Source organism: Sander lucioperca, chromosome 8, assembly GCF_008315115.2.
Source record: "Sander lucioperca isolate FBNREF2018 chromosome 8, SLUC_FBN_1.2, whole genome shotgun sequence".
Lineage (NCBI taxonomy): Eukaryota > Metazoa > Chordata > Actinopteri > Perciformes > Percidae > Sander > Sander lucioperca.
Window position 1 is genome coordinate 6487695 of NC_050180.1, and position 21654 is coordinate 6509348.

General features: G+C 41.0%; 1 protein-coding gene across 1 annotated transcript in view; it reads right to left on the reverse strand.

The window, feature by feature from the left end:
* Window positions 1–9047: 9047 nt before the first annotated feature.
* The window catches only part of igfbp2b (insulin-like growth factor binding protein 2b), a 30540-nt gene continuing 17933 nt past the window's right edge, over window positions 9048–21654 (reverse strand). The window contains exons 2-4 of the mRNA XM_031296537.2: window positions 19012–19166; window positions 13602–13742; window positions 9048–10794 (exon numbers count right to left, since the gene is read on the reverse strand). Coding sequence (XP_031152397.1) covers window positions 10636–10794; window positions 13602–13742; window positions 19012–19166 — 455 coding nt within the window. The 3' untranslated portion in view covers window positions 9048–10635. The remainder of the gene's footprint in view (window positions 10795–13601; window positions 13743–19011; window positions 19167–21654) is intronic.

The window sequence follows — 21654 nt, forward strand, 5'->3', positions numbered from 1 at the left end:
ATGTGGGTGACTGAAGCTGGGCATGAAAGGGCGGAGGGCCCAGCAGTTCCTGTATAGTGAGCAGATCAAGGCTGCCGTAAAGGTTGTTACCGTGTGTGTGTGTGTGTGTGTGTGTACATGCAGAAGGGAGGGCACAGACTTTGACTTCGGGGAGGAGGAAACATGTGTAGAAGATTTGATTTGTGAGGCAGTGAACATGACAATTACTATTTGCCTTCAAAGAAACTGACAACTGCACTTAGGACTTCAAAGCATTTATGCCCCTTTTATTACATAATTAGGCCAACAACGTCGGATGGCTACATCTGACATCAACTCACGCACCTCACTCCATCCCAAACCCAGTCAAACTGCTGTGCCCAGCATTTCTGTGCCGCCCAGACCTCAAAGTCTTGCTCAAAGGTCGCTCGCACACTCTTCTTTTGAATGCAGTTAATATGATTAAACCAATGCTCAGCGCTGTATGGAATAGCTCTGGAGATGCTTTCACTCGCTTGTGCATCGATTTGCCTGTGGCTCATATCATTAAATGTGACTTTTAGAAACAACGATGGGGCATTTAAAGACATAAGCGTACAAATGGCATGCAGATGTTTACACTGCATAATTGGGATCTGTGCAAATCACTGCTTGTGCTCTTGTATAATACTATCTCTTAAAAAGGTAATGGTGGTTCTTTTCATCACCGGGACGGAGATGAAAGGAGATTTGAAAGAATGTACAGCGCTTTGGGAGTAAATCACATGACTTAGTGGTGGAATCCTCCGATGCCGGTGGTAGTAGACGGCAGACAAGTGTCTGCTAGTTTTCATCCAAGCCCTTTCATCAAAGATGGGACTTAGACCCGGAATCCCAAATGGAGGGCTCTTGAGCGTGGATCGGATGTGACTGTGAGAACCACAACTGCATGTTAAGTAAACCAACTTTGAGATTAAGATTTGATATCCTACAAACATTAAAGGAGCACTTTTAAGTCACAGCTAAAATGCTCCTGTTGTGGCTGCCATGCCTTGCGGTATCTCAGGCAAGGGAACAGTCTGTAGTCCTGTATTTCACCAATGGTCTGGTAAGAAAATTAGGCTTTATGTCAGGAGGAAAAGAGAAGAAAAAAATATATAAAATATAAAAGCCCTATTTGCATGGGACTAGTATTACCACAGGACCTCATGTGATTTAGAAATGATCCCCCTCCACGTCTACAGTGTGTTTTGTGTGGCGCATTTGCACGGGATAAGCCAAGTCTGTATTTTACTTTATTTACTCACATTATTCCCCACATATGATGTCATGGATCTGTCAGAACCTGCCAACGCAGCCAATACAACCACGATTCACAGAGATGCTAAGTCACACGGGACTAATATTATCACACAACCTCTGTGTTTGGCGAAATATGGTAGGTCATTTGCAGTTGAATTTTAACTTTGCAGAGAGAGCAGATTCGCACGGGATTAAGATCACAGACGACCTCCGCAGTTATTACAAATGACTCGAGGTCCCCAGGTAATACTAGTCCCGTGTGAAAAGGACTAAAGGCAAATAAAACCAGCAATCTAACATGTGCAACTTGTGTAGTTCTGTAGTCTGTTCTTTGTACTACGGCTGCACGATTATAGCCAAGATGATAATCACAATTATTTTGATCAATATTGAGATTGGGATTATTTATCGGGATTATTCAGTGATTTTAGGGATAACATCTTTTTAATGCACTGCAACAGAGCACTGCTTTCACTTCCATGTTGTGCTACATTCCTGCTAATGTACACGTTTGCATTAAAATAAACAGGGATGGACCTGAATATTCGACTATTTGTTTGTTAGGTAGGTGTTCGTTTTTTAATTTTGGGATTTTTTTCCTTCAATACTGTAGAATCCTTAAAAGTGAATACCTTTTAATTAAACAGAAAGACACGTTGCAGCACAGTGGTTCCATTTCAGCTCAGTGTAAGAGTCACGTTTTTCTCCTCTCACTCTATCACTCTCTCTCACACACACACACACACACACACACACACACACACACACACACACACACCTAACTTGTTGCTCTAGCTCCCAAAATGATCTGCTCTGTTTAAACAAATTCTGATATTCACTGTTCTGTCGGATTGAGCTATGATTAGAGGAAGTCCGCTAGCTGCTGGCTAATGTATACAGTGTAAACACTGCAGCGCTATGCCCTCTATCTCAGCCTAGAATAAAGAAATGTCTGGCTCAGTCGAGTTATAACCAAGCAGTCTGATGTATGTAGAGTTCTGTGTGGTTATACTGTAGCAGCCTGGTGTCGTTTGCAGGCGATTTAATGAAGATAACGGAGTGAATGGCCGTGTGTAATGCCACTGCTGGCACAGCACCGGCTGGCTGAGTCCTTTCCCAGTCATGCTGTCTGTTTAGGAAGCTCTTGATTTGATATACAGCGGAGTTTTCTATGAGCGTCAATTCGACTTTGTACTCACCAAAGTAATTGCTGAGCTCTCAGAATGCAGCTACATCGCTAAAATAAGTCTGACTGGGCTAGAAACACTAGTGGTCAGACAGGTTGTAAACAAACCCTCAGTTAAGTTAGACCTATTATTAGGACGAGAAAACGAAAGCAAACGGTAAAATCACAAACCAAACTGTCCATTGAAAACAAGGGACTAAGCGTGCATCTGGAAAGCGTACCTCCAATGGGGAGATTCTAGGCTAACAAGCCATCACCCCCCGTTAGCATTCCATTGACTGCCATTCATTTTGGCGTCACTTTGACAGCAAATAACTTTACATCTGAAGGATTTAAAGACTCTATTTGTCCATTGTTTATTTCTAAAGAAACACAACAATGTATAAAAGGCTCCATTACCTTGTATCTTACGTTATGGCTCCGTAGTAGACGTTTTTATAAAAATAGGCTAACGATTGTATCATAACCACGCAACTTACTGTCACATAGTAGAGGAATTACTGTATAGTTAGGAGAAGCTCGCAGGCAGTTTTCGAATTACATTAGTTGAAAAGTTGAATTACTAATGTTAAGTAGCATTTTAGTTAGCAATAATTAGCCTGCGTCCATGTCATCTCCTTACATATACCTACGCTCTCCATCTCTGCAAGATTCGGAGTGATTGAGATTTCTCTTGGCACAGCTACCAGAAGACTTCCAACTTTCAGACAGGTTGCTCACGTCACATTTACGTCAGCAAGCACAGTTTGAGGCTGAGCAGTAACGCTCAGCGCTCACCGGAAAAGTGACTTCACTATCTACTGTCTATGGTTGAAAACAGCCATTACAGACTACACAGCAACTTTCTGGATCAACTTGGAGCTACCATTTTTGCCGTAGTCAAACGCATTCATCTAGAATCTTGCCTCATCCGATTTATTTTTTGCGACATCACTGTGCTCCGAGACCCTCAGCAATTCATTAAGGGAGTATAATACTATGTAAAACTTAAAAGAACCGATAGAACTACTAGCCAAGTTGTAATAAAGATGTTTTCCTTCGAGATTGAGATGTGTTTTGCTTCAAGGATCTATCATGCCATGGATCTAGGCTAGATAAACACGTATTAGCTTGAAGATGATTTATATGCTTGCCCCCTTTGCACAGTGCAAATATACAAGTGCATAACCACCTCTGTCCAGATTCCCAGCACTGCTACTCTCTGCCCTATAGAGAGCTGAAGTCTTCCCATGCCCCCAGCTTCCACTAGCCTCTGTAACGCTGCATTTTTCGGCATCAAGTTCTTTTTCTAACCAGTCTTTCTACGAAGCTGAAACATAACACTTGGCTCCTTTTTCCATATTCACAAATAAATGTCTCTGCTGTGTACTTCCTGCTAACATCGGAGCACCATGTCATTTTAAGAAAGATAAAAACAACAATTATTTTGTTAACATTCAACAAGTACAGCTTCCGCAAGTCTTAGACGCAGACCCACCATCAACATATCAAGGGAAGTTGTTGAATGCTAACAAAAGAAATACTAGCCTGAAAGTAGGGCAGATCTTGGGCTCTCCAGGCCAATACACGCACATGTGCTTTTGCACACACACACACACACACACACACACACAATCACACCAGCACACACATACTCACCCCCACTCTTATTCCCACTGCTAAACTACCCTCCTCAGCCCATTGTGCCTGATCTATCAAACCCCAAAACAAAAGACACTTGTTTTGATTTGTTTTCAGAAAAGGCCAGCTTCAAACTAGCATTAAATGTGCTGAACAACCCGAGGACGCCTGAGATCCATGTGTGACACCAAGCCAAGCTGTCAATTTTTTTTTTTTTTTTTTTTTTAAAGCAAACTCGCTGCCAAAGAACCAGCATTAATAAGACAAAATAAAAAAAAAATTAGAGAAAAGAAACAGTGTCACAAAAACTGAACAAAGCTGTAAAGCTGTAGTTGAAAGAGCGCTTCTGGGACTGGTGCTCAGCTAACTGGCACTCTGGCACATGTATAAGGTTACAAGGCCAAAGCCAGTCAGGAGTGGTCTCATATGATACACTTTTGGCCAGAACTTCAAAGTAGTCTTTTCTTTACACCCAAGTCTTGAATCATTTGATCGCAAATCAATGGTGACTTTTGTTTGGGGACTTTTGAAAGCCTTACGTTTCATGGACTTCAGCTGTATAACATAAAAACGTGTGTGTGTGTGTGTGTGTGTGTGTGTGTGTGTGTGTGTGTGTGTGTGTGTGTGTGTGTGTGTGTGTATATATATATAAAAATGACCTAACTGTTGCCTGTACAATCAAATATTTCAATTAGTCAGTAAAAAGTCTAATCTTTTCTACATTGATTGTGCCTGAACAAGAAAATTAAGACCTTTTTATTAGATTTTTTCAAGTCTGCCGTAATACAATACTTTGAAGCTTTATGAACATTTAATGAGTTATGGGTCGATTCCTTCCTAATGTGACGACACACTACAAGATGGGTGGGATAAAATCTACAGTCCTCGCTTTGTGCAAACATGCGTTCCAAACATTAGCTGAAGCTACTTTATAGCTACTTTTAGCCATAAAATGAAGTCTTACTTTTTACTAAAGTAAAAATATGTAAGAATCATCAGGAAAATGTACTTAAAGTATTACAAGTAAAATTCTCACATTTTAGAAACTGGATACGATTGAAACTGTTCAGTGTTTAATCATCATCTCATCATTTCAGCTGGACTTGTAGGCAGTTATATTGTTGGGTACTTTAATTTATAATAAACTACATGTGTTTTGTGTGCAAACAACTCTTAATTTGTAAAGTAACTAGTAACTAAAGCTGTTAGATGAATGTAGTGGAGTAAAAAGTACAATATTTCTCTCTGAAATGTAGCGGAGTAGAAGTAGAAAGTGGCATGAAAAGAAAAGACTCAAGTAAAGCACAAGTACCTCACATGTGTACTTAAGTGCAGTACTTGTGTAAATGTACTCCATTACATTCCACCACTGCTTTTAGTCCTGGGTATGTTTGATTTGCCAGTGTGTAGATTTATTGCTGGGGTTGTTTCCTCGCAACAAAGCTACACGTGACTACTGGGATAGATCTGCCTGCCAGCTCAGCAAGGAAATACTAGCCGTGGAAACACAGAGGGAATTTGGCACTAAAAAGACTTTACATTTGGAACGTATCCTCATGATTTGGGTAACTCAGACTGCTGAAGCCTCATATCAGCTTCATCTGAACTTTAGAATGCATTTTAGTATGGAGAGGAGGAATGACTAAAGGGACCAATAACTCTTTTACCGTACATATGACATGTGAGTACTGCATTTAATTTGACTTGAGAAGATCCAAACTGTCAGTTTGACCTGAAAGATGCATCCGCATGCATATATTTGTTTCTAGAGATGTTAAGGATTAACTGTTGAACCGTTAACCAACAATGAAACATTATTAAAACAAAAATAAAAAACAGTAATTAAAATGTTTTCTGCATGATAAAAGAAAAATAGGCATTACCATCTAGTTCTTAACTGCTTATTAACTTGCTAGTGCAAAAGGAGTCTCGCATTGCCAGACCTATTTTCACAGTGCTGCGGAGGAGGGTCTGGCTACACCACAAAGCATTCTGGGATGGAAGAAAAAGATGCTCTGGTTTATTGGCATGTCTATAATCACAATCGTCATGGGCAGCGCTAAACGTCGGGCTGAGCAACGGTGCCGCTGCAAAATAGCCTCGGGAAGGAACTTGTTTTGGTGGAACGTGTTCGTTCAAAGGTTGTTTTAGTCGTACAACAGAAAACTCAGATTGGACAGATAGTCTAGCTAGCTGTCTGGATTTACCCTGCAGAGATCTGAGGAGCAGCTAACCAAGGCTACGTTGCATGCTTGTCGTAGCCTGGAAATCCAGACCCAAATCCGAAAGATTAAGGTTCTGGCATTGAGTAATGAAAGTCGCCCAACTCGAGGGGCGGCACCAAGAATGCATTTGAAAATCTCACTGCACGCAATTGGACTACAACCAATCACAACAATACACAGGGTGACGTATCCAGAGCCCCACATGCTTAGCTACCAGCGGAGCTAACTGGTAGATTAAACTCATCATCTGTTTAGCTCGCCTCTGGCCCGCCTATATCAGATACACCGATGTGATTGGTGCAGCTCGGCTACAAGGGCATAGTTAATGAGCATCATTACTCAATGCCAGAGTGACTCGCTGAGCAAATTCAAATTGTGCTCTCGCAAGAACTCTGGATTTCCAGGGTATGCTTGTCGCGCCAGCTGGGCTGCGGCCAGTATAATTCACACTTAACGCAGAGATCTTCAACAGGGGGTCAGGGACCCCTAGGGGGTCCTCAGACTTACTGCAGGGGGGCCACCAAATTATTAAGTTTTGTTATTTTTTCTTCAAAAACTAAAATGTCTTAACACGAATCTTATTAGCAAATATAAAACGTATCAAAACGGTGTGCACCGTTTTGCTACGGTTTCCTGGTTGAACATGTTTCCTCGGAACGGTGTGAAACTACTTTGAGATATGTTTTCTGTTGTTTGGTGGGTGTGTCTCTCGTTGATTGGCTGTGTCACAGGTGATACCCAATCAGTAGAGACGTGTCTGTTAACTCGTGGTAATAAAAAGGCAGAGTGCTTGCGCACACAACAGGGTGTTCAATACACCCCCGTTTCAGTAAAAAAAAAAAAAAATGTGTTGTCAGGGATTAACATGGTCCAGCCTATTTGTGAAAAAAAATCCATTAATGATAGGCCCACTGGCCTATAGGTAAGGTAGTCACTAAGGTAGCCATCCACAGTTAATCCTAAGGATTCACTGTGCCATGTTTAACATTAAAACATGATGTATAAAATAATGGCAACAATTATTTTAATAGCTATGCACCAAAAAGGTATATTATAAAGGCTTTAGGTCACCCTACACATTCCATCCATCCATCCATCCATCCATCTTCTTCCGCTTATCCGGTAACGGGTCGCGGGGGTAGCAGCTCCAGCAGGGGACCCCAAACTTTCCTTTCCCGAGCCACATTAACCCTACACATTATTTTTGTTTAATATGTAATTTGCTCCGTCTTCCTAGACTGGGTAAACCCAGCCCGATCTGCCGGCGATTTGATTTCACCCTGCAGCTCAGGCTGGAAACCTGTACGTTTATCTATTCTGCTTCCATTACAAATTTGCGGGGACCAATCACAAACTGGCTTATCCACCTGGCGCGCTATTGGTGGGTTTAACACGATGACGATAGAGAAGCGACCAAGCAGCTTCTTGTTTACATTCAACGTGACGGCCACCGAAGCGCAGCGACCCGTTGATGCCGCTGTCGCTGCTACGTCACCCGGATCGTTGGTCTGATTGGTTGAAGGACTATCCAATTGCGTGCAGAGTCATTTGAACTGTGCCCGTTGATCACGCCTCTTGTGCAGTAGAAAATACAGAGCAGACTCCCCAGACTAATGTTCAATCTTAAAAGATTGAGCTTGGTCTGGCGATAGCCAGACTACCGTCTCTCTTTAAGTTAAGGGGTCCTTGGCTTAAAAAATGTTGAAGACCCCTGGGTTAACGGTTAACACTCTAATTTCTGTATCTCGTCTTACACCGATAGAGCTCTTGCTCCATTCAGGCTGATATCAGCGATTTAAGATTTGTAACATGGTATCTATGCAGTCACATTTTAAAAACCCTCGGAGGTTTAGAGAATCATCGTGCCACTGGGATTCATGAGAATGTCACCATAACTTTCACTTATGAAAGGACGTGTTGACATGTCAGAAGGTTACGAAACTGTTATTCTAAGTCACATGCAAGCCGTTGCAAATACTTCCATAATCGCAGCAGGAATAACAACTTAGTGATTACGCAGCATCTGCTGAATAACCAACTTGCTGTGTGTTTTTACAGTGGTGCAATGGATTACAGATACATTTTTGATATAAGATAAAAAACATTCCATTGCTTAAAGCCAATGGATGGCAGAATTGTTCCAGAACAGCCTCTTAAAGTGAGACAACACTGCACAAAGTTAGATACATTACCACGAAGGTCCCTGTATCTAGTTTTGTCAGGGACATTCAGAATCATTATTAATACCCCCCCCCCCCCCCCAAATATCTCTCTGCTGTACACCTCTTTTTAGACTGGGATGTGCAGGGCAAGTGTGTGTGCATGCATTGGCGTACTTGGGTTGGTTTATTCATAGACACCTTTACCCACTTAGTATCACATTTGTCACTGTCAGCCCCCCATCATAATCCCTCCTTATGTCAACACTTCATCATTAACCCCAGCAACACGCCACACACACGCCACACACACACGTTTCCAGCATTATTGCCCTAAGTGCCATTTGTCTTCAGTGACACTTATTTGGAACTGACAATTGTTGGTGAGAAAACTGCTGACAAACAGCAACAGCTCTCTGCGGTTAACCAAACTGATGCGTGTGGATTTATAGAAACACTTGGATGGTGTCGGATTTTACATCTTGAGTTAAGATTGTCGGAGCAGAGTTGAATGTAATTAATTTACAGCTAACAATGTAGGAAGCAAAGTTGGTGCATCAACAGGGAGACTTTACAAGATGTAATCAGTGAAAAGCATGACAGTGATAAAACGTTTAATTGCCTGCTTGCAGAGTATTTACTCATGGAAACAAGATTACACAACATGTTGGCACTAAAATGACGTGTAGCTTGCGCTTACAAATATTTGAAATGTCAAAAGGAATTCAAGGAGCACCTGTAAGTCTTTAACCTCGGCTCAACATCGAGGCTCGTCTTCTTCAAGTACGCGTTATTTCTGCGTTATTATTATTACGTAAAATGATGTCTTAAATTCACGTCAACTTATTCTCATGTGATTATACCTTTAGAAAGTAATGCAGAACGTTTTTATTTATTGGTTAATGTAACTGTGGCAGTGTCAATTAGATATACTGTACATATTTGTAGAGTAAGCCACAAGTCAATATTTTTGTTCTGTAGTACTGAATAGATGTTACATTGTCGCCCTAAAAAGAAATACAAAATCATAACATTTTCTAAGGTTATTCTTAAAGCTGCACTAATCAATATTCCCATGCTAAAAACAGATAAAATAACTACGTGTAATGTGAAAGTGGTCACTCAGAGACAAACCTACAGACAATTCTCAACTCTGCAGTTCATCTCAGCTCCAAAGAGCATACAGTCTCTTATAGCTCATTGTTTTGGTTTTCTGACCCGAAACCTTCCCGTTTTCGTTTGTCTCCCCGCTCCCATTAACCTACCCACTGTACCCACTGTACACTAGCTGCACAGCACCAAACAGCAGCGGGACAAAGTTTGCATTTATAGAGGAGCATTTAGCAGCTTAAGAGCAAGATATTTTTCTCAGGAGTTGGTGAAGATCTAAAGAGTTAAAATAAGAGTGAAGATTAGACTTACTTTTGTCAAGGGGGTAAAAAAAACGACTCCAAAAGAATGCTAATCTTGCTCTGTTTGCTGACACATTCGCTATAAGATAATATGTTTATAGCTTGTTCTGCTGCCCCTAAGTGGCCCCAACAATCAATTAATGCAGCTTTAAAGGATAAGGCTGGCAATATTCTTTTTTTTTTTCTTTTTTTTTATTGTCAACAAATCCCATTAAAAAAACAACTGAAAGCAACAATGAAAAGATCCAACTGGCAAGTGTGCCACATAAGCCCACATAAACCGTCCTGCTGTCATGCATCCATAAAAATGTATGTGTAAACCAAATGTGTATTAATCCGCAGTTAGAAATAGTCCCCAACAAATTACCATTTTCTTCAGTTTAAGTAAAGTTTGCTAAAAACTACAGGGGCCAGCTGCTTTAGGACAGGTAAAAAACACTAAATATGTAATCCTCCTTGTTACAGATTTACATCTTTAGTAGGAGTACATGGGCTTGAGTCTCAAGGACAAGCTAGAATAGTCGGAAAGCACAGAGACGGACACGGGATTTGTTGACAACAGGAAAACTAGAATAATGCCAACCTCATCCTATAGTAAGTGCAGCGATACTTTCACCTAAAACTAGTGTAAATTAAAAAAGAAGAAGAGACAAAGCCTTCAAATATATCGACTTCTTTACATGTTGATAAAATAACCCTATTCGTGGTAAAATCCTCCCAGATTTAGAATTTTTAAGAAAACCCAACCCTGTCATAGGATGTGCTGGACGGTGCTAGTAAGCCTCTGTTGCAGTGGGCATCGCTCTGAGATCCTCCTGAAACTGGTTACAGTTGGGATCCCCTCTGACTTTAGGCGTTGCTGGAATCTGGACCCCGGTTAAGGGGTTAACGCACCAGCACTCGCCCCGCTGGCCGTGGGTGGACATGTTGCACTGCGAAAGAAGGAAGAAAAACACAAACAGGACAAGTTGGAAAATACTGGAAAAAAAAACTAAAACAGGGAGGGGATTCACAGTGAGAAGCAAGGGGTGCGTTAATGAAGCATGGCGTACGGTGGCTTGAGATGTGTGTGCGTGTGGATCTTGTGGTGGCGGGGGCCTATTGGATGAGAGTGAGGGTTGTGGTTCGGGTGGGAAACCACTTGCCCAATAACAGCCCATCCTCAGGTCATGCCCCCAAATCACAACCCATCCACAGCAACACATGCCGTCACTGACACACACACACACACACGCCCCCCCACAGAGCCCCCCCTCTACTCAGAAATAAGGTCGTAATTAAAGTGGACACAGTTTACGCCGCACGCAGGTCGGCCGCGGAGGGGGATGCCCAAAGAATGAAGAGCTGGGGGAAAAGAAAAGACTTTCCATTTTCTTCCTTGGATGAGAAAGAACAAAAAAAGTGACAGTTACAGTAATTACCCCGCGACAAGGAGGGACAACTCCGAAAGGGAGCCGGGTGTTGAGGAGGTACAGTGTTCCTCCCTGGGAACCGAGGACTCCGGTCCGAAACAATGCTGTTGTTTGTGACCAGTGATGAAAATTGGCTGAGTGGTTAAGAGCCCTGCTTTAGGAAACTGTGGCGCCTATTCAAATCTTCTTTTCTGCTCTACTATGCCCGTAAGGAAACACTGGATATGTGACCTTGTTTGTCCCACTGATTTCTATGGATGAGCAGAATTCAAATTCAAGCCCCCCCGCCCCCCCCCGGTCGGAAGCACAGTTCGTTCCTCGGCTTAACAAAAGTCTTCCCATGAAGTACGCCAAACACTTTTATTGCCTTGTAACCTTGAGCTCAGAAGCTGTTGCCTCATTCATGATGACAACATCTCCACACGCATGTGTGTGTGTGTGTGTGTGTGTGTGTGTGTGTGTGTGTGTGCGATAGAGAGCAGTGTTAAGGAAGAGGAGGGTGTGTGAGCTAAAAAAAAAGGGTGGAGGGGGTGGTTGTGTGGAGAGCGGTGGCAGGTGGAGTGAGGGGGAGATTATGTATTTTTGCCAGGCTGATACAAGTGTTGTTGTTGTGTGTGTGTGTGTGTGTGTGTGTGTGTGTGGGGTGTGTGTGTGTGTGTGTGTGTGTGTGTGTGGGGGGGGGGGGTGTTTAAAAAAAAGCTAAAGATGAAAAAGCAACCAAGGAAAAAAAAAATTGGTGATCAATTTGGACCAATCTAAAACATGTGTACACACGTGTAGGCACACACTGATCACAACAGAAGCCTGTTCTATCATCGAAGTCAGTGGTCATCATGATACAGGCAGAACTACCGGCAGAATTTCAAACCTGATGACATGTGCAAGCCCTGACGTCTCTCCTTGCCCTTGTGTTCCTGTTGACCATGAACCAGTAAGTCGCCAGTGAATCCCCACAGAGCTGCTGCTGCTGCACTGCTCTCTCTATGGGCTGACACTCACAGAAATGTCACAACACTGGCCAACACCTCAATGAGTGATGTCACAGCAGGTGTTTTGCCGTTGACAGCGGGTGGAAACCACCTGCTGTGACATCACTGATTGACGTGTGGCCAGTATTGTGACATTCTTAAAGGTTTCCACCCGCAGAGAGCAGCCATCTTCTGCCGTCCGTGCATTTGAGATTTGACTTGATGTTTGAAAAGTGATAAATTAGCGTTGGAGTTGATATGGAAAAAAACGGTAAGGAGAGTGCTACAAAATACAGTACCCACTTGCCATCACTGTCACGGTATATTCATTTCAACTTTTATATGATTTATTATATCATCATCGTCATTTTATACTGTTAACTGCCTTGTTTTATACTGCTTTTTGTCTTATTTTGAACTAGTTTATTTTCCAGAGAGTAATTATAAAAGTACATGGTTGCCATGGAGACCTGGCCTCCGCTGCACCCCTGCAGACATGAGCCGTGCAAACCAATAATTATTACAGTCTGCATGTGGCGTCTCCATGGTGAGTTGCCTTAACATTAGCTCTATTATGCATTTATTTTAATAGTCATCTTATGGGTAAAAGTGTGTTTTCATTAGGGCCGGGACTCGATTAAAAAAATTAATCTAATTAATTAGAGGCTTTGTAATTAATTAATCGAAATTAATCGCATTTTAATTGCATATAAATATTAGTTACCCTGGTCCTGAAACCAGTCATCTGGTGGAGTGTGGGTTGGGCGTGGGTCCTTGTAACTTTACTCGGAGTCGGGCTAACGTCCACGCTAACTCCTATGTGTTTTGCGTTGAGGTGATATTTGTCGACGCTTCCATCCTTTCGTTTTTTAAAACAAAATTTCCCATCCACGGGGCCAAGCAAAGCGGTCTCGTCAGCTTCTTCGTTCATGTTCACTGTGGTTTGTTGTTGTCGGAAGTCAAGAACGCTAGTTGGTGCTCCAGTATAATCGGTCCGTCGAAACTCATTCATTGAAAAACGTTCTGCGGTGCAAAAATAAGTGTGGTTAAAATTATGTTATTTATTTTTTGCGGAATTAATCTTAATTAACGCATTAAAGTCCCGTAATTAATTAATCTTAATTAACGCGTTAAAGTCCCGGCCCTAGTTTTCATATATGTGATCTTCAATTTTCAGTTACTTGAGTAAATGCAGTATGTCGATTTTGTTTCTTTCATTGTTAATTTGTTGTTATGTTATCGTTGTATCGTGTTTTTGTTAGCTTAATTTTAGCTGTGTGTGTGTGTGCGCGCGTGCGTGCGTGCGTGCGTTCAGGTGAAATGGTGGGATGTGAGGCCAGTGCTGTGTCCATGTCTCACCTGTTTGAGGTTGTACAGTCCATGTCTGTCACAGTTAGGAAACTTGAGCTCGTACAGATTCTCCAGCGGGCCTCGGTTATCCTCAGAGGTTATTTTGGAGACCTCCTCTAAAACCCTGTCCAGTTCCTGCTGGCAGGCGCTCTGAAAAGGACGAGCAAGGAGAAAATCATTAATACCAATACTAACGACAGTAACTATTTAGCACATTTCGAAGTAGACAAAAATACTAAAGAAAAGCTACTTCCAAGCCTAACAGTTCACATCACTGCATTATCCTAAATAACCGTAAACTGCTGAGCTGGGAAGATGTAATCAAATACAAAAACATCTGTCTGGTCTACAAAGTTCTGCACAACACCGCTCCTCCGCCTTTGAACTCTTTCAAAATCCAACGTAACAGCAGCAGTCAGATCACCAGAAGCACCACACAAGGTGACCTTCTAATTCCATTCAGGAAAAGCACATTTGGTCAATTGTCATTTTCATACAGCAGTACAAAACTGGAATTCACTGCCCACTACTATCAAAGATATACATACATATTCCACCTTTACAACACACCTTAAAACATGGCTGTCCGATAACTATAACTGCACGCATTAACCTGTCAGATGTGATGTGTGTTTGATGTGACATAGTCATTGACTTACACGCACAGAATATTCCGTTTTTTGCCCAATTTCCGAAAAAGACGATATTCCAACTAAGCTGTTTACATGGCTAATGAAAGTGAATATTCCATTAATATTCCCGTTTACATGTAGCTGTGCAAAACAGGATTTTTTCAAAGTTTTCCAGCGGTGGCGGACTTGTTGGACCGTGTGAACACAGCGTCCCTCTTTCATTCCATCAACCAGCTTCTTGAAAAGGTCGGCGTAGCGATGTGTGCGAATATCCAAAAACCTGTTGATATCCAAGTCTCTGATAATGTTTAAAAGTAGCTGTGTTTCTCCTTCTTATCGGGTCTGCAGCCTTGCAAACTGTTGGCTGGTTGGTTTGTGTACAGCAACCACAGCAACGCACAGAGCTGACCATAATCCATAAACAGGCAAAAGGCCGTAAACTGGGGTAAAAACCCAGATTGAGACGCATATTCCAAATGTGCGGTATACATGTCCAAAGAATGCCTCTAAAACCCAAATAATACCGGAATAACCCACGTGGCTTAATAGGAAAATGCTATATTCGGAAAAAGGCCTTATTCTGAATATCCAACCAGAATATGCTGTTTACATGATATGTATCAAATTCGGAATAATGTCATATTCGGAATAATAGTGGAATATTGGTGTGCATGTAAATGTACTGAGTGTTGCTGCCGCTCCATGTCTGCTGCCTGCCTCCATGTTATGTCTTGTAGGTGCTTTCAATGTGGCCTCTGTGACTATTCTCTTGTCCCTGGTCTCCTTTGTATTTTTTTTACTGCATGGACTGCTTTAATGCCTTTGCCATCACCTGTGCTTGCTTGTTTGAGCTTGCGTGTTTGTATGTTTTAATCATTTTTGCTTAGGCCTGCTGTCATAGATGTAGTGTAATTTATTGTATTTTAGAACGCCTATTGTCAACTGGCCGGGGACTACAGCTGGAAATTAGCCGTAGAGGCTAAAGCTGCTCCTTTTACTGTACAGTGGATTAAGGGGGACTGTCCACGACATTATAAACTAATAAACTAAACTAAACCAAACCAAGTCAATCAAATCTAATCTCCAGACAAGAAATACAGTAAGTGTATAAGTTTGACTTAAGTTTGAGGCCAAGGAATGTGCTCCGTCCAAGGAAAAGAATGGAGAAATAAAATACTTCTGTGTGTCTTGTAAAAACGTCACAAATACACACATTTATAGCTAACATTTTTATGAGCTGCCGTAAGGCAAGCAGAAAGTTCAGCCAATATTATTGATGGGAGTCTGCTGGAGTGGAACACGAGTGGCTAGACTGCTCGACTTAGCAGGTAGCCACGGCCACACACGTTCATACACCCACGTGAATACAGTGCAGACTATTCCTGTTGTATGGATGTGCACAGACACACACTTACCATAAAGCCTATTGTATCCATGTGTACACACACAGTGTATCAGGCAGCCAGTGGAATCAAAGGGTCCAGTCTTATGATTAGTTGGCTGAAGATGAGAGAGAAGGGCAGGAGGAGGCGCAGTCTGCCATGAACCTTATCAGCTCTCTCTCCCCCTCTCTCTCTCTCTCCCCCCCCACCCATTGGAGCCACGAAAAGTAGTAGACCAGTAAACAGACTGTGTAAAATCGGTGGGGTTCCCCTTCAAGGTTTTCTGTTTCAATGACAATCAGTCATATTGTAATCTTCATTTACTTTCACTTTATTGCCATAAAATATTTGGTCTCCATAATTTGCGATCCATGAACAAAGCTGAAATTGTAGGTTTAGCTTGATTACCACACACACTTGTATTATTATTGTATCAAGTGCAGTATTAAAAAAAAGGTTTGATGAGGCCAAAGATTAGGAAAAAGAAGTGAAAATCAAGACAACTGGTGTAAAAACACTAATATGAATGGGATGCAAAGGAGACTTTTACTTTACAAAAACAAATGTGTTTATGTTCAAGGAATAAAGATAACAAATGGGACCCGACCCCAGCTGACGGCGACACATGTTATTTTGTGTACAGTTTTTGACCTCACAAGAACAAACAATGAAGTGCATCCATGCTTGACACCAGCTGTCTGAAGATCCTCCCCCTGCCCAGCTGCACAACTCCTTTTTACTGCATTCTCTCTTTTGTTGCTTCTAATGATCTCGACAATTGTTTTGCACCCCTTTCGCTTATGTTTTTTTTTTGTTTGATTTTGTTTTTTGTTTTGCTGCAAGCAAGGAGTTAAGTGAGGGAGAAAATGAGCAAATGCACACAATTGTTTGCCATGTTGAGACATACAGTATTTGGGCCTCCACATGCATAGTAGGCCCCAAGCTCATTTGCATGAAACAGGAAGAATATCTGTGTTTGTACAGCACCCTATTATGGGTTTTCCAGGAAGTTTTTTGAAATTGTAAAATGGTGAGCGAGTGTTTAAGAATAGACTGCATTAAACCGCCAACAGACGCATTCCATCGTAGAGGAAAGAACAATATCACTTTTCATCATCAATTTGCTCATAATGAGCAATTATTGAAGCTAAGACAAGTCTCTTTCCTAAGGCAGCTAATGACGCTTCTATTCACTTTGTACATTACGGTGGCCCTGAAGGACACAACACAACGGCATTTCACAAAACACAACATTTCACATGAAATGTTGTGTTTTGTGAAATGCCGTTCTGTTTTGTGTAATGTTACGTTTTATTTTTATTTTATTTAATTAGTTTATTTGTCAGGGACAATGTACAAAATACATTAATCTTACGAAAAGATGTTTTGTACCAGAGTTAGCTAATACTAGTTTCCATCTGCAGTCCCCGGGCAGGTGCACACAATAATAAAACATTACATTACAAATAACTGTCAGTAGCACTAACAAATACATGCAAGATTAGTTAAACACTAATCAGATGTTTAAATGAAAAACTAATCAAAAAAAACATCACAGCGCATATATTATATATATATATATATATATATATATCTTTTGCTGTTGTGTTTTCTGAAATGCCGTGTTTTGTCCTTCAGGGCCACCGTAATACATGCTTAGAAATTCATCAATAAATGCGAATTTATTGAAATGAAATGAGTTAGTACTAAAAGTATTCTAAAAGTGGAAAGACATCACCATATTGGTCTAAAGTCAGTTTCAAACATGAGGCCTTGCAACAGTTATCAAAACACAGAAAACACTCACATTCTTGGACAACAATTGAATGTATCAACAAATACATTTTCACATAACAGTTACAGATATGAAAGCACATTGATGTGTGCTTGTATTAGTCACGTTGCGGGGACAAAATGTTCACAAAATTACTTAATAGGGACTCATCTTCTATATGGGGACAGAAATCTTCTCCACATCAGGGAAGAAATGCAAGTTTAGGATTGAAACTGGGTTTTTGGTTTTAAAAAAGTGAGGGTTAAGTTATAGTAAGAGTTGTAATTAGACATGATTAAGGTTAGGGCAAGTCCCCGAGACTGAATGTAAGACCATGTGATGTCAGTGATAATGAGTGTGTCTGTGCACGTGTGTTATGTACGTTTGAGTGAAAGAGCGCCCAGAGGAGGGCACTACTGTACCAGACAATGTTGCTCACACAGCACATTGTTGACCGGTTTGTCACTGCCTGCTCTTGATAGGCAGACATGTCACTGCACTGTGCCATATACAACTACTGTAAGACTGATTCTGTAACTCAGAATATAAGATGGGATGCAACGTTTGGAATAAAAAGAGAAAACATTTTTGGAGAGCAAATAGGGCCTATATTTATGCAAAATTACGCTGCACTAAGATTCTGTTTCGTTGGATTTTTTCTTCAGTATCTGTGCCTGTTCAAATAAAGCACAGGTTACAACACAACAGTGATGGTAGAAGTATTCAGATCCTTTACTTAAGTAAAAGTACTAATACCATGCTGTAAAAATACTCTGTTACAAGTAAAAGTCCTGCATTAGAAATGTATGCAAGTATCATCAGGAAAGTGTACTTAAAGTATTAAAAGTAAAAGTACTCAATGCAGAAAAATCCTCCCATTTTAGAAACTGAAAACGATCCTAACTGTTGTGTTTAATGGTCTAATCATTTCAACTGGACTTGTAGGCCGTTATATTGTTGGCTAGTTTTAATTCATAAAAAAATAACATTTTATAAACTACATGTGTTTTGTGTGCAAAAATGTTAACGTGTAAAGTAACTAGTAACTAAAGCTGTCAGATGAATGTAGTGGAGTAAAAAGTACAATATTTCTCTCTGAAATGTAGCGGAGTAGTAGTAGAAAGTGGCATGAAAAGAAAAGACAAAAGTAAAGTACCTCAACATTTGTACTTAAGTACAGTACTTGAGTAAATGTACTTTGTTACTGTACATTCCACCACTGCAACACAACTACAAAAGTATTGCGTGTAAGATTTATAATTAACAGCGTTAACTACTTAGGACTTTCTGCTCATACATGAACTGGTGTCAGTTATGGTTCCTTACAAACCAATCCCGACGTAAATATAGATATATATTCAGAATAACAGCAGACCACTTCTGCTTCATTTCGCATCCAGTCGATCAATCTTTATGCGTAAGACAATGCATGTTTCAAATAAATTCAATGGGTTGCACTGCTGTTTTTTACCCTTGAAATGCATTAAAACAGCCACGACAGTAAGAAGAACTTTTCATCAAAAGAAGTGGTGTTACGTCTAACCCTTTGTTTTGAATTAGAGTAAGTAATAAGCGGTGAGAAAGTTCATCTTGAATTGTCACTCAAAAATAGTTGCCGGTTTAGATCTGACCTGTAGCACTTTCGGGGTTCGGGGGTCCTCTAGTTGTTTCGTCTTCATCTTGGCTTTGCGCTCGTTCAGATGTTGTTTCCTGGCGGACTCCTGCCAAAACCAAGCCTCCGCCAAAGGAGGTCTTTTGGTGACTGGATTCTCAGTCCCATGCACCTCTACAACCAAACAAATACACACATTAGACATAGTTCATCTGCAGCATTTGTACATAGAGTCTGCCTAGTAGGGGTGGGAATAATAATCGATTCTTAGATGCATCGCAATTCTCTCTAAAACGATTCGATTATCGATTCTGATAAGTTAATCGATTAAAAAAACTATATATATATATATATTTTTTTTTTAAATGTGTTGATTTTTATTTAAAAGTTACTGTCTCCAGACAAGTACAAATCAGAAAACAGAGTGACTGAAAGAGGATGGGATAATTTGTAATCACAAATGATCTAATAAGACATACATAAAATAATTAGGCAAAACACATATAGGCTGTTCATCTACTTTATCACATTACATCTGACCACCTCATGTTTCATGTTCTAAGAAGCTAGTTCTCCACCTTTAAACATGACTGAGCCTCTGACGTGGAGGATTACTGGGAGAGAAGGGGACTTTCACAAGCACGTTTAAGGCTTCAGCATGGAACGACTACCAAACAAAAACCTCAGTAGACAAAACATTTCATTAAAACTTGTGTGTGACAAATACTGTATATGTCAAAATCTAAGCTTTGTCAAGAAAGTGATTAGCAAACTGAGTAGCAAACTCAGATTTATATGTATATTTTTAAAAATCACCCATGGAAATGTACAAAATTGTTGCATCGAGATGCATTGATAATCGGTTTAGAATCTAATCGTTGGCCGAATCGTGAGGTGCCAATCGATTCCCACCCCTACTGCCTAGTCCTTCTTGAAAACAGACTTCACGTTCTATTCAAAGCTAATTCAACCTGTTGGTATATATTTTCTGGTTGTAATCCCAGTGTAACACTAAATACTTTGGAGGTTCTCAGAGAAGCGTATAATGAGTCAGTTCTTTGAGCATGGAAGGGTCCCGTCTTTTAGATAAGTATTTAATGGACAGATGGTACACACACACGCACACACCTCACCATTTCTGCTGCTTTCTAAAATACTCCCTCACATTCATCTACATCTATCTATTCTTTAATCACAAGCCAACATTTCTAATAACAGGCCCCTTTTAGCCATCTTAATTCTGGAATTAGAAGACAAAGTCATTGTGTGTCCTCGAGGCATCCTGCGCGCCTCATACCTCATGTCACTAATTCTATACTGGACAGTCAGGCAGTTGCAATGGCTGTAATTACAATGGCGACAGTGTGAACAGGCCTGCTAAGAAATTTTCTGTGAAACAGCACAGTGCTACATGCAGCCCACTTAGGTTTGTATGCTGGGCTTGTGACGCAGTTTGCACACATCTCCTCGGAGCCGTGGGCTCCCTTTGATTGCGTTTTCCTGCCGCTGTTATACCAAAGTATGTTCATCATTTGTTGGGAGACAGGAGAGACAAAACACAAACAACAAGCTAACAAGTTAATTCAGAACAGACACAGACAAAGTAGGATGGCAAATTAATACAGAACGCCAGTCCTAAAAATGAGACCAACTCTGTGCCAACAATGACTGGGACTGTAAGGGTCTTTTCAGACATAAAAGTCCAAACCAAAGTCCAGACCAAGGTCCATGTTTTTATTACGTGGTATACATTTGATCTGGTTAGTTTTGGTTTCACACTGCAGTTATGCAATCGCACTAAAGAACTATTACATGACAAAACTATGTCCTGTCATCGTCACATTTGTGAGCAGCGTCTCCCTGTACTTGTAATTGATTGGTTTGTAGATGGGCTTCCCCGTCCTCTCACATTCGTTTCTGTATTCAGATTTTTTTTCCCAACTGACCGCTGCTCTCCCCGTGCTACCGCTGCTCTTTTTGTTTTGTTGTGTTGGTAAGAAACAAGACGCAGGAACTTTACTTGGGTTTGTAGGAGCTGCAGCATTTATTCAGAGACAAACTGAAACCTACACTGTACATTTACTACCACTTAACAAGTAAACTGCTAATTTATTCTCTGCTCTGATTGCCGACAGCTGTCCGAACCATCCAAAGATTGCTTTCACACTAGAAACGAACCGGACCATGGTTCAGTTTGATCCACACCGAGACTACCTCTTTTCGTTGGACCAAATTTCGGCTGTTGAAAAGACTGAAAGTCCGGATAGAACGAGGTAGGTGTGAAAGCCCAAGGAGGGGTAAACACAAAGACGTTTTTCAGCATAGTCAGAGTCATCACAGACATAATAATCTGAGATTGTCTGACACACTTCAACATGAAAGCGTTGACTGATTTAAAGAGCTGAGCTTGACTGCTAGTCATTGGTGGGGAGTCCAGACTAGTGAGGAAGCACTAAGGCTTTTCATGCTGAGTCAGGATATTTTTTTTTGGGTACCTGATCTACCTGTCTGTAATTAGCTTAATAAAAACAGGAGCAGAACTCTGAGGTTGTAAATCACACCCGAGAGGGAATGGCCCCCAGTGAATCTTCAGAGCTCCTTACACATGCTATGACACCTTCTAAAATGTTTCTGTGCGTGTTCACGCGTGTCTTCGCGCGTA